At 36.6% G+C, this 26,883-nt stretch overlaps 1 protein-coding gene and 1 long non-coding RNA gene across 5 annotated transcripts in view; one reads left to right on the forward strand and one right to left on the reverse strand.

The window, feature by feature from the left end:
* Nucleotides 1–26,444, forward strand: part of LOC140836453 (uncharacterized) — a 29,694-nt gene extending 3,250 nt beyond the window's left edge. For 2 of the 4 annotated variants that reach the window (XM_073201983.1, XM_073201982.1), the window contains exons 9-35: nucleotides 2,527–2,595; nucleotides 6,531–6,615; nucleotides 6,748–6,800; nucleotides 6,872–6,970; nucleotides 7,039–8,271; nucleotides 8,669–9,649; nucleotides 9,721–10,056; nucleotides 11,387–11,645; nucleotides 11,750–11,972; nucleotides 12,254–12,644; nucleotides 13,182–13,331; nucleotides 13,449–13,670; nucleotides 14,174–14,395; nucleotides 16,008–16,661; nucleotides 17,255–17,527; nucleotides 17,610–17,957; nucleotides 18,232–18,644; nucleotides 19,100–19,532; nucleotides 19,837–21,135; nucleotides 21,306–21,566; nucleotides 21,647–21,937; nucleotides 22,029–22,499; nucleotides 22,728–23,159; nucleotides 24,245–24,523; nucleotides 25,126–25,677; nucleotides 25,773–25,982; nucleotides 26,137–26,444. In XM_073201983.1, the coding sequence (XP_073058084.1) occupies nucleotides 2,527–2,595; nucleotides 6,531–6,615; nucleotides 6,748–6,800; nucleotides 6,872–6,970; nucleotides 7,039–8,271; nucleotides 8,669–9,649; nucleotides 9,721–10,056; nucleotides 11,387–11,645; nucleotides 11,750–11,972; nucleotides 12,254–12,644; nucleotides 13,182–13,331; nucleotides 13,449–13,670; nucleotides 14,174–14,395; nucleotides 16,008–16,661; nucleotides 17,255–17,527; nucleotides 17,610–17,957; nucleotides 18,232–18,644; nucleotides 19,100–19,532; nucleotides 19,837–21,135; nucleotides 21,306–21,566; nucleotides 21,647–21,937; nucleotides 22,029–22,499; nucleotides 22,728–23,159; nucleotides 24,245–24,523; nucleotides 25,126–25,677; nucleotides 25,773–25,982; nucleotides 26,137–26,256 (10,359 nt within the window). In that variant the 3' untranslated portion in view covers nucleotides 26,257–26,444. Of the gene's footprint in view, nucleotides 1–2,526; nucleotides 2,596–6,530; nucleotides 6,616–6,747; nucleotides 6,801–6,871; nucleotides 6,971–7,038; nucleotides 8,272–8,668; nucleotides 9,650–9,720; nucleotides 10,057–11,386; nucleotides 11,646–11,749; nucleotides 11,973–12,253; nucleotides 12,645–13,181; nucleotides 13,332–13,448; nucleotides 13,671–14,173; nucleotides 14,396–16,007; nucleotides 16,662–17,254; nucleotides 17,528–17,609; nucleotides 17,958–18,231; nucleotides 18,645–19,099; nucleotides 19,533–19,836; nucleotides 21,136–21,305; nucleotides 21,567–21,646; nucleotides 21,938–22,028; nucleotides 22,500–22,727; nucleotides 23,160–24,244; nucleotides 24,524–25,125; nucleotides 25,678–25,772; nucleotides 25,983–26,136 lie in introns of those variants that run through there. The other 2 variants (XM_073201985.1, XM_073201986.1) reach the window with 2 other exon arrangements.
* LOC140836456 (uncharacterized) lies at nucleotides 3,366–5,491 on the reverse strand. Its single transcript, XR_012119096.1, has 4 exons — nucleotides 5,138–5,491; nucleotides 5,028–5,051; nucleotides 4,724–4,790; nucleotides 3,366–4,139 (listed from the first exon to the last, which is right to left on the reverse strand). It is a non-coding gene; the product is annotated as an uncharacterized lncRNA (long non-coding RNA).
* Nucleotides 26,445–26,883: the final 439 nt, after the last annotated feature.

Below are 26,883 nucleotides of genomic sequence, written 5' to 3' on the forward strand. Positions count from 1 at the left end.
TTTATCCAACATTAGATTATTTTTGGAAGAAATTCACCTATTCAGTACATCTTGGAATGCTTTCAGTGTTTTAGATCACAAAGGTTCATTTTATAAGTTCTTAACCGGGTCAAATCATTCAGTGATACTCCTCTAAAAGGCTGGGAAAATGCAAACTGTATTTGCATCTCATGATTCTTTTGCATGGCCATTTATGATTCAGTTATGTCAGAAAACAATCACGAATTTCCTTTTGAAAACTCTATTTAAATTTATCACAAAAGAAAAGAACATTTTAATATATTTTGGTACGTGGCCTACTGATATATTCCATTTGCTGCATGATCAAAGTAAGTATCAAATTTCAGTTTGGCCATAAAGCCTTCAAATTCGAAAAAATATTGTCAAATATGGAATCTTTTGAGAACCAAAAGGAAGAATACTTCAATTTGTTAGCGTCCTGTTCTTCGGTCTTTGAATTTAGAGGTATTTACATAAGAATAATAAGAATTATTGGTTGTTCGGATTACTCAGAGAGATTTGATATTCAGCGTCAAAAGACAAGTAATTGTTCTAGTATTTCACTGCATTCTGTAATTTTCCTGCAGAAGAAATTGTGTTATCATAATAATCTTCAACATAATTTGGCTCAGTTACCTTTATAGAAAGGAGAGCTAACATAAGATAAAACTTGGAAGTCTTTTTCCGTATCTTCTTCTGTTCTAGAAAGGAAGATATTTCTATTCTTCTCACTTTCTGTTCCTGTCTTGACACATGCTAGTATAGTTATGATCACATCAGTTCTGTTCAGTTACAAATGCAGATTTGAGGTTTACCAAGCACAAAAGTCGATTGTTAACTCCTTTCTTATGATCTATTTTACTCCGAGTTTATGTGACCCTTTGCATTTTTGTACTTGGTATGACCTATTTTCTCCCTTTATTTGTAATTTTTTTAGAATGTTTCGCTCCTTAAAACTTATAAAATATCAATCTAAAAATTTATAAAACCAAATAAACATGATCAAGAAAGATGCCCTGTAGGTCCTTTATAGTTGATCCAATATTTAGTTTATTTTTAATTACGAAGTCTTTTGAAGTAGAATTTTTTTCTTATATTTAATTTAAACAAATAAAAGTGTAATATAAAATTGGTTAAGCTATTTAGTTGAAGCATGATATTCATCTAAGAATTAATTTTATCAAGTAAATAAATTATTTATTAAATTATAAGTTAAGCTTGTTTAGTTTATACAAAAAAATTGAATTTTAATATTTATTCTTTAATTTAACTGAACCATGATAATTATGTAGATGAACAAATTTTCTTGAGGTAAAAATCAACTCAAATGGTGATTGGGCCAAATATGTGTGTTTCCTGTTGAAAGTGGACCACTAGTCCACTGATGTACTTATTTTTTTATCATATTATCTATTAAAATATCGTTTCTTATATAAAAAAATGTGTCATCAACATAATTCTAGGACGTGTTTATAGTGCCAAAGGTGTATGTTTAGGGGGTGCGATAGCCAATTACCCAATGTTTTGTTCTTTGTCTAAAAATAAAACCAAACGTTTCCATCCCACTTTCGTTGCTTCATTAACTAATTTTTATCTTTAAATTAATATCACTCTTAATTCAAATTTTAACTTACTTAGTATGCTCTTTTGTTATGTTATTTACTTATTTATATTAATATTATAATTTTGTTTAATATATTTTAAATTAGGAGGTTATCTTACGTCTCATTGAAGGTTAAGTTTATCTGATTTAACATTACCAACCAGGCACTGCCATGTGACATGGTATTTACAATAAAAATACCTTATCTGTATAACAAAACCAAACATGTACCTTATACTACTATACAATTACAAGAACACATTTTCGAAAAGCATATGCGCCTGATAATAATTTATTTACTAGAGCTTGTTGTAAATTTTTTAACCAGAAAACAGCATGATTTCTGGTTATTTTTATTGTCATTTGTTATTATTGTTATTATCAACCAAATAGTAAAATAGTAAAAGCTCGATTCCTGTATCTTGAGCTATCGAAAACTGTATTTTGAGCTTCAATTCAGCTAGTTGAAGAGCCAGAGTCCAGCAAACTAAAGCATGAAATAATTTGAGCCTAATTTGCTATGCTGATCATAATTCCAGAGAACTGTTGAAAAATTGAATAAAGGAGGCAAAAATGTTAGTCTGGGTCATATTCTTTTGATAAATAAATAGTGCTTTTGGAACCAATATGGAGAAGTCCGATGTATGGCAATTTATATCTGTTCCAACTTTATTTAACATTGTGTAAGAATTCATTGATCACTTTGAATGATTACACACGATTTACTTTATGGAATCCTAAAGATGGTGTCTAAATTGCAACGACGTTCCTTTTGGATTTTCAAACTTATGACATTGTTTACTCGTCTAAATGCATCAAATATACTGGGATTCATTTTTGCTGTCTCTTGTTGCTTTAACACAAGGCAGTTACTTGTCACAAATGACTTATTTAATTGGCACATGTTTTAATCTGAATGATAGCTATTGGAAGAGGGTGAGGAAGGAAAAATTAGGCCCACATTGAGGTCTAAACTTGAAGTGCCAGTGCAGGTAATTAACTCAATACTTTGAGTTGATCTTCCCGTCTCATCAGTACAGATTTTTGATTTTTTTTGGATTATATTCTCCTTTTTATGTGTTTTTTTAAATCTCATAATTTATAGCTGGTTTGATTTGATGGTTGAAATGGTTGAGAAAGACTTCAAGAAAATATGGATTCTCATATTTGTCGAACAAAATACCAATACGGGTTTGAGTTCGGGTTGGAATTCTGATTCAAGTGAACAAAAAATAAGCCTTTTTATTTCTGATTCTATGACTAGAAGTTCTAGCGGTCGACTCGGCTCTTTCAAATTGTTTTCAATTATTGGGAAAGGGTACCAGGATGTTAGGTGTTTTGCCCGATAGTGGATTCTTTCATTCCGAATGAACCTGGCATCGGCCACAAACGACTAGGGGATGTGGGTATTGGAAACATCTCTTGTATATGATAAAAGGAAAATAGTTTGTGAGTTATTATGTAGAATATTGGCAAAATCCAGTTTATATTTGAAGCTCCTATCCAGAAAAAATAATAAGTAAATCCATTTTATATTTGAAGCTCCTCAACTGTTATGAAAAAGTTTGTTGACATTCTTATAGGCTGTGAGATGAATTTGGATCTCATTTAGCTGATTGTTGTTCATCACATTATAGAAAACTAATCAGTGGGTGTCTGTTTGCGGGGCCAATGCTTCTCTTCTTGCTTGGACAGGATGGTTTGGCTAGTCTACTCAATCAAAATTTTCCATTGAGCATCTTGCTTAGTCAGGCGCAGCTTTGAAGTTGGTTAAGCTCCAGTGATTTGGTTATTCTGCACTGTTTACCAATTTTCCACTGTCTACCAATTTCCATGAATTGGTAAACAGTAAAGCGGTTTTGGGAAAGTTACCGACCTCTGAGATGATGTAAAAAAGATGACATACATGTGCTCTGTGCCCTAATTGGTGCGTGTTGTGTCGGATGGTGACAGAAACTCAAGACCACATGTTGATTCATTGTACTTTCACAAGTGGATTGTGGGCTAGGGCTTTGGAAGAATTGAGATTGGTTTGGGCTGTACCAAAATCGACACAAGTTTTATTCGCTACGGATCTTGAACAACTTCTCGGTATGATGGGCAAAATATTATGGAGAGTGGTTGTGAGGGCCCGTTATCCTAATCACGATTTATTAACATGCAATCTTGATTAATCAGTAAACAGCGGAAAAGTGAGTTAAAAATTTGCGTTTGGGCCTATAAAATTTCGGCATGACCTTCCTGTAAATAGGACATACCAGAAAATCAAATACTCAAAATAAACAACATGTGCCCTCAATAAACACACCAGCATAAACACGTGCCAGCCAGACACGATCATGACATATACAAACCAAAATATCATAGAGCCGACAAGGCTCGATAATACCATAATACAATCCTCCAAATATATACATATAGTATCTGGGAGACAGCAATACCACAATACCTAAACACAACTGAGCCTACTCTCAAGGAGCTCTGGTACTTCCTGAGGCTTCCTCTCGAGCGCCTGAGGTCGAACCACCTGTACCACCTGTCATGTCCACACACAAAAGACACGACAGCCCCCTCTCGAGGGGTCAGTAACCCCAGTACGAGACATCAAGAAACCACGATATATGACATAGAAATGCAATGATGCCATGCATGAATGCAATGCATGAATAGGTGCAAGATATCAGGATATCAGGAGTCAAATGATCGATATCAACAATCATACATATATGCTCGAGCTGGTCCACGACTCAGCGGACCGTGCCTGGGATATGGCCCAGCCTCGAAGCCAGGAACTACCTAAACCGGACCGAATCAAGGTAGCCAAACATATCCAGGACACCATATCATATCATATATATAACGGATCTCAACCGAAATATAACTGGATCTCAATAATAGATAGGCTCAATATGATATGTTCAGTGGTATTGATGTGTCTAACCAAAATAAAATGTGTGTAAACAAAAGAAATATTTTATTTTATTTTGCACATCAATTACCAACTGATAATATGCGAGTCAGCATATAATATCACATAAATCAACCAATAACAAATAAATCATACACAGGATCATCAGATACCTCTGTCAGACATCGTGAAAATAACTGATCTCTACGTACCTCAACTAATTTACCAGTAACTTAAATCCTCAAGAAAGTTCTGGAATTGCCAACTCAGACAAATCACCTGAATATTAATTTAAATGGTCTTATTATCATATAACAATTCCAGAACCATTTAAATTTACTAAAAATCCAATTTCAACCATTTAGGCATTTTAAATTCCTAAAATTCCAATATTCGACTAAAATGCCTAAAATCAATCATTTCTATTTTATCGTCACAAATATTCTTTTTAGCTTTGAATGACGCTAAACTAATATTCAAGCGACTGCGATAAATTCTAGGTTCACCAGATTATACCTCCAACTCGCACAATTCCGGAACCTACAACAATAACCCAATAATTAATTAATAATGATACAATATTTGAGTCGAAATTAAATTAAATCCACATAGGCAACGATTCACACCGATACAACTTGTACTTCCAATAACAGTGGCTAAAATCGAGCCTAAACCGAAGCTCACCGGCAACAGGCGGCAACTCGCCGGAGAAGATGACCGGAATCACACAGAAAAACGAACCGGACTGGTCGTTCTCGAAAATTTGCAAAATTGGTATCAAAAGAAAGCTTACAACACAAGGAACAAAACCACTCAATCAATTTTTAGTTTTGAGCGGGGGAAGACGGCGATTTCAGCGGTGAAACCGATGACGTTTTTCGACGGGTTTTCGGGAATCTCGATTTTACCTAGCAAGAATGGTATCAATGGATAGCTCTCGTCGAGAGCTTTCTAACCATATATTTACGTGAATTTTTCGGCAACCGTGCGGCCACATCGACGGTCAAAGGTGGCGGTGGAATCAGCTTTCTCAACCGAAGCTACGAGGTTTCTGGAGAGAGAAAATGTTTGGATGATGATGATGTTTATTATTTATTATATAATATTAATATATATATATATATAATATATGTGTGTGTTTATCTTTTATTTTATCGGGGTTCGAAATTTGACCCAGTCTATTTTATTTCAATTTTCGTGTGCTATAAAATTTAAATATGCATAAACACACAATTTAATTATTTGGCTAATTATTTTAAATTCCTCAATTTAAAATAATTATCTTATTATCGCCAAATACATATAATTAAATCGGGTCATTACAGTGGTAGTTCATGACATTTGTTGGTCGGTGTGGCTAGAGAGAAATAGAAGAATTTGAAGACATTGAAGACACGGGGGGAGAGTTTGGGAAAAGATCAAGATTAAAATAGTTACTTGGATTAGATCCAATGTAGAATTTGAGAATGTTTCGATATCAAATTTACTGAGAGATTGAACTTTTGTGTATTGTTGATTTGGTTAGGATATTGTTAAGCATTTCGTTAAAGTGGACCACTTGTCCACCTTCTGTACTTAAAACTTTTTAATATTTAATAAAATTTCATTTTTTTTCAAATTTCCATGAAACATCTAAAGGATTTAAACATTTAAAGACTTGCAAAGTTGGCTTGTTTTTACCACTCCAGCTTAAGAAGCTGAAACTAGACTATATTCTTAGCTGTTTGGGAGGACTTCCCCAATTTGTTTTAGTTCTTGTTAAACTAAGATGAAACGGAAGTTTTTGTGGGGACCTAATTAAATAGTAGATGGAGAGTTCTGTACAATGATAACAGTTTTGACTTTGACTTCGGCGTTTTCAGCAGTATGATTTGTAATTTATTTTTTTTCGTTTTTTTTTCCTTTTAAAATAATATATTATCTTGAACAGTTATGTGAATAATATATGTGTATTTCTGATTTTGCTCTTTCATTTCTTTTAGTTTTCTTCTTGTTTCCTAATCTTTAGTAACAATGTAGCAAGCTGTCTTTAATCTGCCCATACCTGTTGAGCATTTCAAAGAAGTCAACGATTGTAAGCATCTGATAAAGACCTTGGTTATGGGTAAAAATCTTTTATCCTTTCACTATCCCAATAAAAGACCTCACACTCCATAAGTGGAATAATTTAGCATTCTTTTGGGATAGAAAGACTCATGAATGTTTCAGTGGCTCACCTTTTTGACGCGATTTGCAGGAATGAAGACAATCATCTGGAGCATTACTCATGCGCATGTGCCACGGTCACAGGTTTGCGAGTTCTCTTAGTTTTGTTATTTTCCAACGCACAGCGTTATTATGGTATTATCTAAACAATATAGGTGTCACCCTCCACGCATGGAACCACTCAGCATACGCTTGCATCTACGTCGTCAGGTTCATCAATGTCACAGCCGTTCAGAGGGATGAGAGAAGATGAGGTATTGTTTTTAATATCACTTTTCTATGTTTAACTTAGTGTCATGAACTTATGTTTTGAGTTTGATAGGTTTGCAAAGCCTCTGGTGTTTTGAAGAGCGGTGTTCATTGTTTAGCATTGTTCAAAGAGAAGGATGAGGAGAGAGAAATGATCCATCTATTTTCCAACATTTTGGCCATTATGGAACCACGTGATTTAATGGACATGTTTTCTCTATGCATGATGGAGCTTTTTGAATGCATGATTTCTAATAGCCAGCTAGTCCACATCTTTTCTACTCTTCTACAAGCCCCCAAAGTTTTTCGTCCATTTGCAGATGTTTTAGTTAATTTTCTTGTTAGCAGCAAACTTGATGCTATAAAACATCCCGATTCACCCGGATCAAAACTTGTTTTGCATCTCTTCCGATTTTTATTCAACGCTGTTGCAAAGGCTCCTTCGGACTGTGAGCGTATTCTTCAACCTCATGTGCCTATTATAATGGAGACTTGCATGAAAAATGCCACAGAGGTTGAGAGACCAATCGGTTATTTGCAACTTCTCCGAACAATGTTTCGTGCTCTTGCGGGAGGTAAATTTGAACTTTTACTTCGGGACTTGATTCCGATGCTGCAACCATGCTTGAGTATGCTGTTGGCTATGCTTGAGGGACCTACTGCTGAGGATATGGAAGAAATTTTGTTAGAGCTTTGTTTGACCTTGCCCGCAAGGTTGAGTTCACTGCTGCCTCACCTTCCTCGTCTTATGAAACCTTTGGTTATGTGTCTCAAAGGAAGTGATGATCTCATTAGTCTGGGTCTAAGGACACTTGAGTTTTGGATTGATAGCTTGAACCCTGATTTTCTGGAACCAAGTATGGCAAATGTCATTTCCGAGGTTATTCTAGCGTTATGGTCCCATTTAAAGCCTGCTCCATATCCATGGGGTGGGAAATCATTGCAACTTCTTGGGAAGTTGGGCGGCCGTAACAGACGTTTCCTCAAAGATCCTCTGGCACTTGAATGCAAGGAAAATCCAGAGCATGGGCTACGATTGATTCTCACATTTGAGCCTTCTACTCCATTTTTGGTGCCTCTTGATCGGTGTATCAATCTTGCTGTGACTGCTGTCATGCATAAGAATGCTGGCATGGATGACTTCTATCGCAAGCAAGCACTTAAGTTTCTTCGTGTATGCTTGTTTTCTCAGCTAAATTTACCTGGACTTGTTAATGACGATAAATTAACATCAAGACTGCTGTCTAGTTATCTAGGCTCTTCAGCTGATCCATCCCGGAGAAGATCTGCAACATCTGATATCAAGGTAACATAACAACGCAATGGTGCATTTGTTCAACTATTCATAGTATCCTTTTACTTTATCCGCATGTTTCATGTCTCTGCATATTTTCTAGTAAGATAATACTCAAGATGTCCATTATTTCTCTTTTTTTATTTTTATTTAATCGTTGAATTATCATTTTCTGTGAGGTTTAGTATTGGTCCATCCAGTCTACCCTTTTTCTTAGTTGCAGTGCTCTTTATAGTGTTTCTGTCTTTTATCGGTTGGACATTTACCTGCTCTAGTTTTCCCCACTGAGACGCCAGAGACATTCTATAATTTTCTGTTGTTTGTTGATATGATCAATGGGATACTGTGTAAACTTCTTACCTGGAATTATGTTTGGCGATCCATCAGTTAAAATAATGTTTTCGTGCAGGCTGACTTAGGTGTCAAGACAAAGACCCAGCTTATGGCCGAGAGATCTGTGTTCAAAATTCTCTTGATGACTTTAATTGCCACAAGTGCAGAACCTGAGCTACATGAACCCAAGGATGAATATATTGGTCATATATGCCGTCATTTTGCTATAATATTTCATGTTGAAAGCTCAGCATCTCAGAGTATAATTTCATCCACTTCTCTTAGCGGTCCTTTGCTTTCAATGAGTACCAGCTTGAGCTCAAAGTGTAGGCATACCACTTCTCTCAAAGAATTGGATCCTACAATATTTTTAGATGCTTTGGTAGAAGTACTGGCTGATGAAAACAGGTTGCATGCTAAAGCTGCATTAAATGCATTGAATATGTTTGCTGAGACGCTGCTGCTCCTTGCTAACTTGAAACATTCTGATACAATGATGGCCAGAGGTCCTGGCACTCCTCTGATTGTCACCAGCCCCTCAATGAGCCCTGTATATGCACCTCCTCCAGGCATGCGTATTTTTGTATTTGAGCAACTTCTACCAAGGCTGTTACATTGTTGTCATGGTAGCACGTGGCAAGCTCAAATGGGAGGTGTTATGGGGCTTGGTGCTTTGATAGGAAAGGTTACAATTGAAATTCTATGTCTTAATCAAGTTCGTATTGTTAGGGGTCTATTGTATGTGCTCAAAAGGCTTCCTACATATGCTACTAAAGAACAGGAAGAGACCAATCAGGTGCTTATGCAAGTTCTTCGTATGGTCAACAATGCTGATGAAGCAAACAGTGAAGCACGAAGGCAAAGTTTTCAAGGTGTTGTGGAGTATCTGGCATCAGAATTATTTAGTCCTAACTCATCTATTGATGTGAAAAAAATTGTGCAGTCATCATTGGCACTTTTGGCTAGCAGGACTGGGAGTGAGGTTACTGAGTTGCTCGAACCTTTTCACCAACCTCTTATCATGCGGCCACTGCGGTCTAAGACTGTTGATCAACAGGTGAAGGTGGTGGTTGTTGGGGATTTGATATTTTTTGTTAATATTACTAACTCATTTTATGCTACTTCCAGGTTGGCACTGTCACTGCTTTGAATTTCTGCCTTGCATTGAGGCCTCCCCTTCTTAAGTTAACACCAGAGCTCATTAACTTTTTGCAAGAAGCTTTACAAATAGCAGAGGCTGATGAAACTGTTTGGGTTGTAAAATTTATGAATCCAAAAGTGGCCACATCCTTGAATAAACTTCGCACTGCTTGCATTGAACTCCTTTGCACTGCCATGGCCTGGGCGGACTTTAAAGCTCAAAATCACTCCGAGTTGCGAGCTAAAGTAATTTCCATGTTCTTCAAATCGTTGACAAGTAGGACCCCTGAAATAGTAACCGTTGCCAAGGAAGGGCTACGCCAGGTTAATTAGACTTATTTACTCAAGTTTTACGTCTTTTTTTCTTTGGCTTGAAAGTAGAGAATATTTGTGTTCGATTTGGTCTCATATTTTCTTATACTCATAGGTTTTGAGTTTCCTACCAGCAATGATAATCTGTTCTGTATTGTTTCATTTATGTAACTGCTTTCATTGTTCATGTGGTTATTGTAGATCAATGCTGTGTTGAATTGAATTATAAAGGGAAGTTGTTTTCTTCAGTTCTTATTGCACTTTTCTAACATAGTTGGCACCAGCTATATAGAACCTCCTTATTGGTGTTCTATCCAGTTAAACGGGTTGAGTTTCAGTATTAATTTGTCTAGGATCCCATGCATTTTTGGATCTGGATTATTTAGTAAGTTTTATTCTGATTTGAGTATTTGTGGATTTTGTTTGCCACATCTTACTGATTCTTTTTCATTTTCTTCTTCTTCTTTTTTCTTTTTACATTTTTATGTCGCACGACTGTTATTAAATGCGCAAGGTATCCAAATACACATGTTCTATGACCTCATTTGAAGACATTAACAATAGAAATTTATCGAAATGACGTGCATTGAGAGTTTGAGACAATATTTCGGGCATTAGGTGTTTGAAAAATTGTTGTATAGCATAATGTGTTAATTTTGAAACCATAGAACAATACCAAACCATACTGTACTATACATTATATTTTACATAGACAATCATGTTAGATTTTACATATGGTTCACGACTCTTTTGCCTAAGGCACACTTCACAAGCAAAATATGAAAAAGGATGAATTGGATTTCGTGTAGAATCATTTGACCCTTAATCTGAGGCGTGGTTTGTGCCTTGATGTACTGTTAGGCTCAAGGGCTGCACCACGCTATATCAAATGCGTAGGTGCGTGCCTCCGGCCTGTACACTGATTTCAATTTAGCATCTTATAAGCTACTGTTGTGAAGTTAAAACAAATAAATTTATTTTGCGGTGGCTTGGACTATGTAAAAATGTATTTTGCCATTTACTTGAAAGATCATGACATGATTGCTTATTCTTCAAGATTTGTGCTTATTCTTCCTATTGTTTCCTTTATTATCTAAAAGGAAAATGAATATAATTAAATTTTAACTTTTTCATAAGATTTTGGTAATAATTTTTTTTCGAGACCTATACGAATCTTTATTGTTAGAATTGAGTGACACTGTGCTCAAGTATTGTGCCTAATATTAATATGCAATAGCTTTCCGGTTTCGAGTGCGTGTAAACGTTAGTGTATATGAACTTCAATCTAATTCATCTTAATGATTTTCTTAAATTTTTTTCTTTCGACTCTATCCTATTTTAGGTTATTCTACAGCAACGAATGCCAAAAGAACTCCTCCAAGGCAGCTTGAGGCCAATTTTAGTTAATTTGGCACATACCAAAAATCTCAGCATGCCTCTGTTGCTAGGTCTGGCTCGGTTGCTGGAACTTCTATCTAACTGGTTCAATGTTACATTAGGTGGGAAATTGTTGGAACATCTTAAGAAATGGTTAGAACCTGAGAAACTTGCCCTGTGCCAAAAGTCCTGGAAGGCTGGAGAGGAACCTAAAATAGCTGCTGGTGCGTAATAATTGTACTGCATGACCATTGATAGGCAGCCATGCTGAGCAGATATCCTTAGGATGTATTGCTGTTTAATGATATTCTTCTTCAACTTTTTGCAGCTATCATTGAGCTCTTCCACCTCCTTCCTTCTGCGGCTGGAAAATTTCTTGACGAACTTGTAACTTTGACCATTGACTTAGAATCCTCGCTCCCTCCCGGACAGTTTTACAGTGAGATAAATAGTCCGTATCGTCTTCCACTGACAAAATTTCTTAATCGTTATGCGACAGCTGCTGTTGATTATTTTCTTGCTCGATTAAGCCAACCCAAATATTTCAGGAGGTAATGTCAAGATAGATGATTGAAATTTGTTGTTGATAATTTTCAGATGTGGTCATTTAGCTATTTCAGATGTGGTCAGGGATTGGAATTTTGTAATGTTTTAATTCGTTAGCCGTACTATCTTTATTTTGGCGGAAAACTCTTTCGCTTGCTTTGTAATGGACTATTCTAATTCAATATAATCTAAGTTTCCTATAAAAAAAAGAAATTTGCTGTTGATAATTTTCATGTATTAATTGTGTTATATCCATGTATTAATTGTGTTATATCTTTTTATCCAGGTTGATGTACATAATAAGATCGGATGCAGGCCAACCCTTGAGAGAAGAACTTGCTAAGTCACCAGAAAAGATAATAGCTAGTGCTTTCCCCGAATTTTTGCGAAAAACTGATTTAGCAACTACTCAAGGATCTTCCAATCCATCAAGTAACTTAATGAACAATGAAAGTCTCGTTGCCCCTACATCCGAAGAGTCTGTTCATCTTTCTATCACCTCTGGTGCAACATCAGATGCGTATTTTCAGGGTCTTGCTTTAGTTAAAACTCTGGTTAAATTGATACCTGGCTGGTTGCAGAGCAATCGTGTGGTGTTTGATACATTAGTTCTGTTGTGGAAGTCCCCGGCTAGAATTTCCCGTCTACAAAGTGAGCAGGAGTTGCACTTAATACAAGTAAGTTAAAAATGGGAGTCTGAATAGTCCATCCTGAGAGCTTATTTTTCGTTATCTAGAGACAAATTCTGCTCCTCTATTTCGAGTTAGATTTATTAGCATGATTGCGATATCATGTATGTATGGTTAGCCATATATGCTTTAGTCTTTCTTTTCTTTCACATATAACAGATACCCTTGAAAAATGTTGGGAAAAAATTAACATATTAACTAAAGGATGACCAAAGATTTACAATGCTTTTGCTCAAATGTTTGTCTGTAAGCTTGAAACTTTTCATGATTTTATTTTTAATTGGTTTGGTAATGGACTTTTGTCCCTTCAAAAGGGCAGAAACGTCACGTGGTTAGTTCATTGGCCAATCAGACTCTACTTTATCATTCTGAAGGGCCAGGCTGCAAAATGAGCAGTAATTGCTCCTTGTTCACTAGACTACACTGTCCTTTTAACATTTCCTACGAATGAATAATACCTCTTTTGATCTATGATATTTCTTACTTGCCAACTTACTGATTGTTGCAATCTTCACACATTTGCAGGTAAAAGAAAGCAAATGGCTTGTCAAATCTTTCTTGAACTACTTGCGTCATGATAGAATGGAGATCAATGTGTTATTCGATATTCTAGTCATCTTCCTGTTTCAGACTCGCATAGATTTTACTTTCTTAAAGGAGTTTTACATTGTTGAGGTATGTTAAATGTGTAACACATTCCTGATAACTATTTTATAAAATCAATTACCAGTTTGTATTGTTTTTGTTTCACTATGCCTAAAAGTTAAACTGTTGTCATCATATAATGTACAGGTTGCTGAGGGCTATCCCCCGAACATGAAGAAAAGTATTCTACTTCACTTTCTGGACATTTTCCAACTAAAACAGTTGAGTCACGATCATTTGGTAATCGTGATGCAAATGCTCATTCTTCCAATGTTAGCTCATTCTTTTCAGAATGGTCAAACTTGGGAAGTCATTGATGCAGACACAATCAAGACGATAGTTGACAAACTTCTTGATCCTCCAGAAGAGGTAAAGGATCCTTTTTATGATATTGGTTCTTTTATATGATTTTGACTTGTGATTTTCAACTACTTCAGCCACTTTGATAATATTGTTGCTATCGTAGTCCGTAGAAGATTGAGCTTGTGCGAACTCATCATGTCCTTTAGCATGGATGCCAGTTTGGTATATTGTTGCTATCTCATCCTTTCCGTTTAGTGTCTTTTGATCAACACCGATGAAGGGTTTATTCGGTCTTTTCACAATTGGAAAACATTGTCCAAGATCCGGTCTATAGATATATATTTTTAGTCATTTTTTACTGTTGCATTTTACTACCGTCGACGTGCTCAAATAAATCTGATTGCTTCTCTTACTCCAATGTTGACCAAGTGAGATTCTCACATTGTCTGCTAGATTTTGGTCTTAATTATGATTTGATTGTAGCTGCAGTCATTGTCCAAACAAGGATGTAAAGGTATAGATTTATTTCATTTTGAGACTGAGTGTTTCATTCATTTTTATATTTCTAGATATCTGCTGATTATGATGAGCCCTTGAGGATAGAGCTTCTGCAGCTTGCCACTCTGCTTCTCAAGTATCTTCAAAATGACCTTGTTCACCATCGAAAGGAACTCATTAAATTTGGCTGGAATCATCTCAAGCGTGAAGATAGTGCTAGTAAGCAGTGGGCATTTGTCAACGTTTGCCACTTTTTGGAGGCGTACCAAGCCCCAGAGAAAATTATATTGCAGGTGCTTCCACCAGTATATCACCATATACTGCAGTTTTTAAATAACGCCCTCCTAATGTTTTTCTGAATCATATAATTACACTGTTGAATAGTAAAAGAACCAAAACATCTGACTTCTGAATATGGATGCTTCATAAACCGTTGATTATTATTATTATTATTATTATTATTATTATTATATGAGTGTTATTAGTTTGGGTCTGTGTGAGGTTTTGATAGTGCGAAACAAAGATCGCAACTTGTGGATCGGGTTGGCATCATCATGTCCTCAGGTTTCCTGAAAAAATTGTTCTCAGGTGCAATTGCATGTTATTTTAGCCTATAAATATCAATTATTTTTCGTAACAGTCGACATGGTTCATAACTGATTTGAAACTGCTAATGTAGTCAGCTTTTTTGTCACCATATTGTTGTACAGATGCAAATAACAAAGTTCCTCTTCGAAACAATATGAAAAGTTGGATAGGTTTTAATCTCTTGAATTGGACTTTTTAACCATCACCTGTGCAACTATGGAAAAAATGTTTTTGAGCCTAATCAAGCATTGCTGAAAAAAGATTGGTCAAGGTTGAGTTGAATTCTCCTATTTAAAAAGGCAACATCATACTTTTTTCTCAGTCTAGCTGCTGTAAGTTTAGGAACATAGTTTGGAAAAATTAACATAATGCTCCACCGCTATTATGTGTAGAAAATGGTGAGATATTAATTTGACACTACTGAAGAATAACGTAGCCCGCTGATAAATTTTTTCGATGAGCATGAATTCAATTTATATTATATTCAGTTCAGTTTTAATGGGAATATTTTCTTTAAAAAGAGCTGCAGGGAACTTCTTCTGACACTGTTTATTAGTCATTTTGGTTGCAGAAAGGTATTATGACTGGCTGGTTGTCTAGACTAATCAGGGTGGTTGAATAGAATTCTTTTTGGAACACTCTTAGTTTAAATGTTTGGTTCAATAATTTTCAAGCACGCAGTGGTGTGGATTAAGCATGAGAACTGAACTTCAGAAATTTCTCTTTCTACAGTGGGCAATTATTCTTTAGTTTTACCTTCAATTCTCTATATGTCGACCTTTAAAAAAATTGTAAGCTATTTTATAAGAAACAGTATACTGTTACCGAGATAACATTTAGTGTTACAGCTGTTAATGGATATTTTCTTGTCTAGCTTACAGACGTACATTGGATGATAACTATTCTGATGCAACCTCGACCTATATGACTATTTATAACCATAAACTATTTGTGAAAATAGATACAGATGTATATTGATGCATGCACATTCTAATATAACAGTCCTTTCTACTCTTTCTATCCACTTCTTGGGTAAATTAGATTTGTTCTAGTTTTTGTTTATTAGTCTTAATGCTTTTATGTCTCTATAAAAGTAAATGAGGCGCGGCAATTAGTTTTGGAGGAGTTGGACAATTAATAAAAAATTGCATTACACTGCCAGTCTGCCAGGTAGTTTTACTGCATGCATCGAGTCACCACAACTATATATTCTCCTTGAGCTATCTTTATAGCAATTTAATGTTGCTACACGTTTGCATTCTTGTGATTGTTACTTCCAGTCAATTGAGCAATTGTATTTACGGCTTAAAAATACAGGTCTTTGTTGCCCTTTTGAGGACTTGCCAGCCAGAGAATAAAATGTTGGTCAAGCAAGCCCTTGACATACTCATGCCAGCACTTCCACGCAGATTGCCTCTTGGTGATTCTCGTATGCCAATATGGATACGTTACACTAAGAAAATTTTGGTTGAGGAAGGTCACTCTATTCCTAATCTTATTCACATATTCCAGCTCATTGTTCGACACTCGGATCTATTTTACAGTTGTAGAGCTCAATTTGTTCCCCAGATGGTAAATTCTCTCAGTCGTCTTGGCCTTCCTTATAATACTACATCAGAAAATAGGCGCCTTGCTATTGAACTTGCTGGGTTGGTTGTCAATTGGGAAAAACAGAGGCAAAGTGATATGAAGAAAGGAATTAATAGTGATGGCACAGTTCAGGGTGCTGATGGACTGCATCATAATTCTGCTGTTGTGGATCCCAAACTTTCTGTTGATGTATCTTCTTTTTCAGAGGATTCATCTAAGAGAATAAAAGTCGAACCTGGTCTTCAGTCTCTCTGTATCATGTCACCTGGAGGTGCTTCGTCGATTCCTAATGTTGAAACTCCTGGGTCTTCTGGGCCACCTGATGAAGAGTTTAAGCCTAATGCTGCAATGGAAGAGATGATAATCAATTTTCTTATTAGGGTATGTCTCAAATTTACATTTGATTCATATATTATTGAAAGATCTTACAATTAACCTGGAGTAGAATTTCGATCTTGTAATTTGCAAGAGGCTGTCAGAGTAGAATCTATTTTTGTGTGTGTGGGATTATCAAAGTTTTTTTTTTCAGTTACAGATTAGTTACAAACATTTTTCTTTTCGATTTCCTTTCGTTAATATCTTCTTATTTTCGAGCCAGCCCCTGTGTTATCAGCTTTTGCAGATGTTCTATTTGACATAATCATATCTTTTTTATATATAGAATAATGCCTTTTTCCAATCTGTGTTACTGTTGTTTCCAAGTAGGTTGCCGTTGTTGGAATTTGGACAAATGGGAGTGTGAGTCATGTTGCTGTTACTTCCATATATATAACCATGTGGAATAATTGTCTAGTAGACACATTTTTTCAGTGAAGCATAAGTTGTACCATGAATAAAGAGGTCATTAGTGATATATATATCTCTCGAAAAGCAATTGCACATAGATTTTCTACAGTATATATGTTGTTCCTAACTAAATGTTCCTGCATCTCAACTTCAGCTACTCTGATTGTGAAATGCTCTCTCCCCCTTAGGTAGCATTGGTAATAGAACCTAAAGACAAAGAGGCAAATAAGGAGGCGAGTCTCATGTATAAACAAGCTTTGGAGCTTCTTTCACAAGCATTGGAAGTTTGGCCCAATGCTAATGTAAAATTCAATTATTTAGAGAAGTTGCTCAGCAGTACACCATCATCTCAGTCGAAGGATCCATCTACTGCCTTGGCCCAGGGTCTAGATGTGATGAACAAGGTCTTGGAAAAGCAACCCCATTTGTTTGTGCGAAATAACATCAACCAGATTTCTCAGGTAAGTTTCTTTGTGCATCACGATTTTGTGTTTTTTCGAAGGACAGTGTTTGATGGCCCTTTTATTCATCTACCTTTGGCAGATTCTGGAGCCATGTTTTAAGTTCAAAATGCTAGATGATGGAAATTCCTTGTGCACTCTTTTGAAGATGGTTTCTGCTGCATTTCCTCCTGAAGCAATTAGCACAACTCAAGAAGTGAAACTGTTGTATCAAAAAGTGGAGGAACTTGTACAAAAGCACCTTGCAGCGGTTGCTGCCATTCAGAGTTCAGGTGAAGATAACTCTGCTAGCATGATTAGCTTTGTGCTTCATGTCATAAAATCCTTAGCAGACGTGCACAAAAACCTTGTCGATCCTTTCAGTTTGGTTCGTGTCCTTCAGCGCCTGGCACGAGATATGGGAATATCTAGTGGTTCTTATACCAGACAAGTAAGTTTCTTCTTTCAGCAAGCAAATGTTTTGTTTTGTTTTTTTGTTTTTTTTTTTTGCATTATATGTGGGTGTTTTTAGATGATATCTGACCATCATGCTTGAACTCGTGATTACATTCTTAGGATAGGTTCGTGGTTTTTATACTCGGAACGTTTCAAGGTTCACTGGAAGTTTGAATATTAGTTTTTTATGTTATTTATATTTCATGTAGTGCGTTCAGTTGTGACTTCCATATTAGTTTTCTCTTAAACTCCATGTTTTATGCTTCCAGGGCCAGAAATCAGATCCAGATTCTGCTGTGACTTCCTCTCGTCAAGGTGGTGATGTTAGGAGTGCCATTGCAAACTTGAAATCTGTGTTGAAACTTATCGACGAAAGAGTTATGAGTGTGCCTGATTGCAAAAGATCTGTAAATCAAATACTCAACTTGTTGCTATCTGAGAAGGGCACTGATCCTTCTGTGCTTGTTTGTGTTCTGGATGTCATAAAAGGTTGGGTTGATGATGATTTTGGTAAATCTAGATTATCTGCTGTGCCTAGCACATTTATCACTCCAAAGGAAGTCGTTTCATTACTTCACAAGCTTTCACAAGTAGATAAGCAGATCTTTTCCCCGGGTACTGCCGATGAATGGGATCGGAAGTATCTTGAACTGCTTTATGGGCTTTGTGCTGACTCGAATAAGTAAGTAAATTTGTTGGTTTTTTCTAGACAAATTAATACATCTATTACTTTACTATATTATTAAGGAAGAGCACCACATAATATCTACCTTGGTCTCTTGATATGTTTTTATATGATCTTTCTCAAATACCCCTCTATAAATAACTACCTTCGATATTTTCTTTTTTCAAAATTTTAGAAGGTTTTCTTTCACCTAATTAATGATATACTATAATATTTTTAATATTTAAATTAATAAACATATTTGATCATATATTTATATATTATATTATTTTAAAATAAACAAAACCAAACATAAACCTCAAAAAAATATTTAGATAAAGAAAAATTTAAACGAATATAATTATATTTTATATTATTTACATAAAAATAAACTTTACATTAAATTTATATACATGCATGCATCCCGTGCTAAAATTAGCTCGTAACACTATATGAACTTAATTGACTTCCAGGTATCCTCTTTCTCTGGGTCAAGATGTGTTTCAGAAAGTGGAGAGGCAGTTTTTACTTGGTTTACGGGCAAAAGATCCCGAGATGAGGAGGAAGTTCTTTGCACTTTATCATGAATCTCTTGGGAAAACATTGTTCACTAGGCTGCAGTACATCATTCAAGTTCAAGATTGGGAAGCTCTAAGTGATGTTTTCTGGCTTAAACAAGGCCTCGATCTTCTTTTGGCAGTATTAGTTGAGAACAAACCAATTACGCTGGCTCCAAACTCTGCAAAAATTCCTCCAGTTTTGGTATTGGGTGAAAGTTCCAATTCTGGTCCACAGCCAATGGCAATGGCTCTTGATAATCCTGAAGGCTCGGATGAAGCTCCTCTGACACTTGATAGCCTTATGTTCAGACATTCGTTTTTTCTGAATGAAATGAGCAAACTACAGGTAGAAATTCCCGTTTTTGTTCCCCTTTTTCTTCAGTTATGCCATCTCTTTCTTAACTTTCGTTGGTAAAAGAACTCAAGTTCGCGGTTATGATTGTGAATCATTGCATTGATGCGCTTCAGTAATCATAAAAGTGTTCACATAGTTAGGACTGTGGGTCCTCTCATCCTTCAAGTACAATTCGGCTTTTGACTTTCTCACACCTAGTTTGGTTTTGGCTCTACTGTTGTTTGATACTAAATTTGTATGTGTCAGGTAAGAAACAGTTTTTCTACTAGTACTTATGAAAATAATTTGCTTATAGGTTCTGGATCTCATCATCCCGCTGAGAGAGCTGGCCCACACAGATGCAAATGTTGCTTATCATTTGTGGGTTTTGGTGTTTCCTATTGTTTGGGTAACCTTACAGAAGGAAGAGCAGGTGGCACTAGCTAAGCCAATGATAGCTCTATTATCAAAAGATTATCATAAAAAACAGCAAACCCACCGACCAAATGTTGTTCAAGCTCTTCTGGAAGGGCTTCAACTAAGTCACCCACAGCCACGGATGCCCAGTGAGCTAATCAAATATATTGGAAAAACTTATAATGCATGGCACATTGCATTAGGACTGCTTGAAAGTCATGTAATGCTATTTTCGAATGAGGCCAAGTGTTCTGAATCCCTTGCTGAGCTTTATCGGTTACTCAATGAAGAAGATATGAGGTATGGTTTGTGGAAGAAACGATCAACTACATCAGAAACTAGGTCTGGTCTTTCACTTGTTCAGCATGGGTATTGGCAACAAGCCCAAAGCCTTTTCTATCAGGCTATGGTAAAGGCAACTCAAGGCACCTACAGCAATACAGTACCAAAAGCTGAGATGTGCCTTTGGGAAGAACAGTGGCTCCATTGTGCTACTCAACTTAGTCAGTGGGATGCACTTTCTGAATTTGGGAAATTTGTTGACAATTACGAGATACTTCTTGATAGTCTCTGGAAACAGCCTGACTGGGTATATCTACGAGATCAAGTTATTCCGAAGGCTCAAGTTGAAGAAACTCCAAAACTTCGTATTATCCATGCGTATTTTGCTCTTCATGAAAAGAACATCAATGGTGTACAAGAAGCTGAAAACATTGTGGGAAAGGGTGTTGATCTGGCTTTGGAACAGTGGTGGCAATTGCCTGAGATGTCCATTAACGCCAAAATACCTCTACTGCAACAGTTTCAGCAATTAGTAGAAGTTCAAGAATCGGCTAAGATTATTGTGGATATTGCAAATGGAAACAAACTTTCTGGAAATTCTGTTACTGGTGTTCATGGTGGCTTATATGCAGATCTAAAGGATATCCTTGAGACATGGAGACTGAGGACACCAAATGAATGGGACAATATGTCTGTTTGGTACGATTTGCTTCAGTGGAGGAACGAATTGTATAATGCAGTCATAGATGCATTTAAGGAATTGATAAACACAAATTCACAACTTCATCATCTTGGTTTCCGTGACAAGGCGTGGAATGTCAATAAACTTGCCCACATTTCCCGTAAACATGGGCTGCATGATATCTGTGTTTCAATTCTTGAAAAGATGTATGGACACTCTACGATGGAAGTTCAGGTTCAGTTGATCGTGTTTTTATCTTTTATTTATTCTTATAAATACTGCTGCCAGCCCTTGTAGCCTGTAGGTTATGATGGAGAGGGAATGGAGGCAGAGGTGGTAAATAACAATAATACGTTGGTCTTCAATTTTATATTTCATTATTAACGACATTTAATTATCTGCAGGAGGCTTTTGTAAAAATAAGAGAACAAGCAAAAGCGTACTTGGAAATGAAGGGAGAGCTAACCAGCGGTCTTAATCTGATCAATAGCACTAACCTGGATTATTTTCCTGTCAAACACCAGGCTGAAATTTTTCGCCTCAAGGGTGATTTTCTGTTGAAGCTTGGTGATTGTGAAGGTGCCAACCTTCAATTTTCAAATGCCATTACCCTCTTCAAGAACTTGCCCAAAGGATGGATTAGCTGGGGAAATTATTGTGATATGGTATGTACTCTCGTGTTCTAACATATATTATTTCTGTTTTCGTGGTAACTTGAAATAATTTATTCTGTTCTTTTGTACAGGCCTACAAGGAAACCCATGAAGAGAACTGGCTTGAATATGCTGTGAGCTGCTTCCTTCAAGGCATCAAATTTGGAATTCCAAATTCTAGAAGCCATTTGGCTCGGGTCCTGTATCTTCTTAGTTTTGACACACCCAATGAACCTGTGGGAAGGGCATTTGATAAATACTTGGAGCAAATACCACATTGGGTTTGGCTTTCTTGGATTCCCCAGTTGTTACTGTCCTTGCAAAGGACAGAAGCTTCACATTGCAAACTTGTTTTGCTTAAAATTGCCACTGTATATCCTCAGGTACATAAATTCTCTTGAAAACGAAGGTCTGAAAATCTAATTCCGAAATTGGGTCGTCCAAGTATTAATACTCTCTTGTTTTAAATTTTAGGCACTATATTACTGGCTTCGAACATATCTGCTCGAACGCCGTGATGTTGCAAATAGATCTGAATATGGTAGAATGGCTATGGCCCAGCAGAGAATGCAGCAAAATGTAGCTGCTGGATCTGTTGGGTTGCCTGATGGAAATACAAGAGTGGCTGCTCAGGGTGGGGGCTCATTGGCTTCAGAAAATCAGCTTCATCAAGGAGCTCAATCTGCCGGAGGTCTTGGATCACACGATGGAAGTAGTTCTCAGGTGCAAGAACCTGAAAGATCAAGTACTGCTGAAAGCAGCATGCCGTCTGGGACTGACCAGTCATTGCATCAAAGTTCATCTGGTAATGATGCCGGTCAAATTGCATTGCGACGTAACAGTGCCATGGGATTGGTTGCCTCTGCAGCCAGTGCATTTGATGCTGCAAAAGACATAATGGAGACTCTTAGAAGTAAACATACCAATCTGGCTAGTGAACTTGAGGTAGGACCTTTGTTTAATTATTTGTACCAGTCACTTATCTTCTACTTGTCATGTTCAATTTGAACTGGATGGAAATATATATCAGGGTATGCTAGCAAATTGCTTTAATAATTCCGGAAGCCTTGCTGTTTTCATCACGTTGTGGTCTTACACACAGCTAGAACAATCTTTTGAACTTTGCCTTGCGCTGTTAATGTTTGACTTGATTGCTAATGTTTGCTTTTGCAGGTTCTACTCACAGAAATCGGGTCACGGTTTGTTACATTACCTGAGGAGAGGCTGTTGGCAGTAGTTAATGCCCTACTCCATCGCTGTTACAAGTATCCAACTGCTACGACAGCAGAAGTTCCCCAAGCTCTCAAGAAAGAGCTTTCTGGTGTTTGCAGAGCTTGCTTTTCGGCAGATGCTGTTAATAAACATGTTGAATTCGTGAGAGAATACAAGCAAGATTTTGAACGTGATCTTGATCCAGAAAGTACTGCTACATTTCCAGCCACCCTTGCTGATTTGACTGAACGATTGAAACACTGGAAAAATATTCTCCAAAGCAATGTGGAAGACCGTTTTCCTGCTGTTCTGAAGTTGGAGGACGAAAGCAAAGGGTTGGAAGAATTTTATGCTGTTGATGTCGAAATTCCAGGACAATATTTCACTGATAAGGTACATCAAGTCAACTTAATACTTGTTTTGCTTATTGGCCACCTGGGAATTGGAGCCTCATTGCATACCTCAATCTATTAGAGGCTAATTTTCGTGGTGTAGTTTTCAGACTGAACTTCCATGTTATATTTTTATTATCTTAGACATCGAACAAGACTACTAGGAATGTCTTATTGATCTTGTTTTGGGTCCAAGTTTGTCAAAAGTGAGCACTTTGTGTCGACATTTTTTTGAGCTTATTACATGACACTATTTTGTTTCGTTTTATGCTGCAGAATAAATTTATTAGCATGATCTGATTAAGAATAATTTTTTGGAGTGTTTGATTGCTCCTTAGTATCTATTTTTAAGCTTGGGGCATTTAGAAATGAGCATACTGTGTCGAAGTAGAATAACCCCCAACTATTTTCTTCTCTAAATTGCTTTCTTTTTCTCACGCATATTCAATATTTGACGAATTGTATGGCATGGATGGTTGGTTCATTTTTTGTCAGAACAAACATATGATTTCTAGTTATTGTCTTCACAATTAACTTGTAACATTTAGCAACCACACTATTTGGAAATTAAAATTATTGATCTAGACATGGTGGCAGTGCCTGTATGCAGTATGATGCCAAGTTCTTTTTATTGATTGCACTCCTCAAAATGCTACAATTTCATGCTCTAGATGTATGGCTCTTTGGGAACTTTGCTAACCATTTGGAATTGGAGTAACGAAGTATTTTCAAATATTAGATTGCAATGAAATTATTAAAATTTAGTAGTCTTCTGGTGTAAAAAAATGCTGAGAAACAAATTGCTCTTTTTTTTTTGAGAATACAAATGGCTCTTTTGGTATTTTGGTTTGCAAACAACTGTCCACTGGGGAATTGTTGAATAGTAGCTATATGTCGACAAGAGGAAGTAAAGTTGACCTGGTTGAATATGCTATTATGATTGTATAAGTAACTAATAGGTGCCAATCATGTTGTGGGTGATAAGAATGCAATGCAGCTGGGTCGAATATCACTTATATGTAACAGTGTATACTGGATTGGCTTGTTTTTTTTCCCTCGTTTTTTTTTAACTCTGTGATTATCTAGGAAGTTGCACCTGATCATACTGTGAAGTTAGACCGGGTGGGAGCTGACGTTCCGATTGTGAGAAGGCATGGCAGCAGTTTCCGTCGGTTGACCCTGATGGGTTCTGATGGTTCTCAGCGCCATTTCATCGTTCAGACTTCTCTGACTCCCAATGCTAGAAGTGATGAAAGAATCTTGCAACTTTTCCGTGTAATGAACGTAATGTTCGATAAGCACAAGGAATCGAGGCGTCGTCACATTTCTATTCACACCCCAATCATTATTCCAGTGTGGTCACAGGTATAGTGTTAGTACTGAGGTTACATATTTTAATTTACTTTGGGACATATCAATTGGCTGAAAGACATGAAAACTATATGTGTGGGGTATGATACATGAATTTCATGGATTAGTTCCTCCACAAAAACAAGACAACGGGGGCATTTCTCTCTCGACAATGTGACAGAGATTACTTTACCCAACTGAAATGAAAGCATGAAGGCGAAATGCAACTGACATATCAGCCAGCCAAAATCGTTCTTGTATATATTAATCATATTCTTGCTGGTATAGTTTAGTGGTTGATGTGTTATTTGTGATACTTGGATTCTAAAAGGTATTATTAAATAACTTCTCAAATTTTCTTGTATAGATATCACCTTAAATGCATTATTGCCTTAACAATGTGACTTAATTTATAGATATCTCCTTAAATGCATTACTGCCTTAACAATATGACTTAATTTTGTATTAAAATCTACTCATAAATTTCCTGCACATGTTTCAACTATTTCCATTTTATTGTCGTTCATTTCATTACACTTGCGGGCTGAATTATGCACAGAAGTGATCAAGAGGCAGATTTACCAATCACTTATTTCATTATTGTATTTGATGCGTAGGTCCGGATGGTCGAAGATGATCTAATGTACAGCACCTTTCTTGAGGTATATGAGAATCATTGTGCTAGAAATGATCGAGAGGCAGATTTACCAATCACGTATTTCAAAGAGCAATTGAACCAGGCCATATGTGGTCAGATATCTCCTGAAGCCGTGGTTGATCTCCGGCTTCAAGCGTACAATGATATCACAAAAAATTTCGTGACAGACAGCATACTCTCGCAGTACATGTATAAAACTTTGGTTAGTGGAAACCATTTATGGGCATTCAAGAAACAATTTGCTATTCAGTTGGCTCTCTCAAGCTTTATGTCCTTCATGCTACAAATTGGAGGAAGGTCCCCTAACAAGATTCTGTTCGCCAAGAACACTGGAAAAATTTTTCAGACTGATTTTCACCCTGCATATGATGCGAATGGAATGATTGAATTTAATGAACCGGTGCCTTTTCGCCTGACCAGGAATCTGCAGGCATTTTTCTCTCATTTCGGTGTGGAAGGTCTCATCGTCTCATCCATGTGTGCTGCTGCTCAAGCAGTGGTTTCGCCTAAAGTGTGTAATTTTTGTTATTTTATTATATTTAGCTTTTCAAGTGCTTCTAGATATGGAAATTTATGATATATTTGTTTTAAAATATTCCACTGCAGCAAAGTCAGCATCTGTGGTATCATTTGGCTATGTTTTTCCGCGATGAATTGATATCTTGGTCCTGGAGAAGACCTCTTGGGATGCCTCATGCTCCTGTTGTCGGAGGTGGTGTTTTGAATAATGTCGACCTAAAACAGAAAGTCACCACAAATGTCGAAAATGTAATCGATCGGATCAATGGAATCGCCCCACAATACATCTCCGAAGAGGTATGCTTTTCACTGTTCCGAAATGCTATAAAATCCGTCCAGATCTTTTGCGCTGGTGGTATCTCATTATCTTGTGAAATTATTTGTGCTGCTGAAATATCTCTGTATGTTTTCTCAAAAATTCTCCCGACTGGTTTTGAATCTTGACAAACAGGAGGAAAATGGTATTGATCCACCGCAATCCATGCAGAGAGGTGTTGCTGAGTTGGTTGACGCTGCTCTCACTCCCAGGAATTTGTGCATGATGGATCCAACTTGGCACCCCTGGTTTTAATTTTTTTTTTCTTTTGGGAAGGCTGCTTAGGTTCAAAGAAATTAGAAGAGGTTGGAATTTATGTCAATCTGTAAATCGAGGTTAGTTGATCTCTGTAGTTCCAACTTTGTGGTGTATGAATTGGGAAGTTTTGTAATATTAAAAAAGTAAGCTGTGTCTATATATATATATTAGCTTTCTTGTCATAACTCGTCTTGAAACATTTCATTTTTTGATATTCACGTTCTTGATCTGATTCGATTAATTGTTTTATACGAGTGATTTTGTAAGCTAACCTCCGGGGACCTCTAAAGATTAAACACAGAGAAGAGAAAACGGACCTAAAGTATGATGCAAGAATGTGGTAGCACAGACTAGAGTATAACAATGCCGCCGAGTTTACTATGGGTGTGTTATCGTTCGACTCTCGAAGGTGGCTTCCATGGAAATATCGATGTTGGGTGCAGTGTAACTTCACTTTCTTCCCTCGCTAAATCGATAGTGAAAATTGTTTGTTAGTTTCTTTCCATTTGGATAAATATGAAAATGTGCAAGCAAAGGATGCTCTTGCCTTTGAAGCTCATCTTTTTTAAGGTTCCCCAAAATTTCATTTTCAGCATTTTGACGAGATATATTATTGCTTTCGTA

Source organism: Primulina eburnea, chromosome 7 (assembly GCF_022965805.1).
Source record: "Primulina eburnea isolate SZY01 chromosome 7, ASM2296580v1, whole genome shotgun sequence".
NCBI lineage: Eukaryota > Viridiplantae > Streptophyta > Magnoliopsida > Lamiales > Gesneriaceae > Primulina > Primulina eburnea.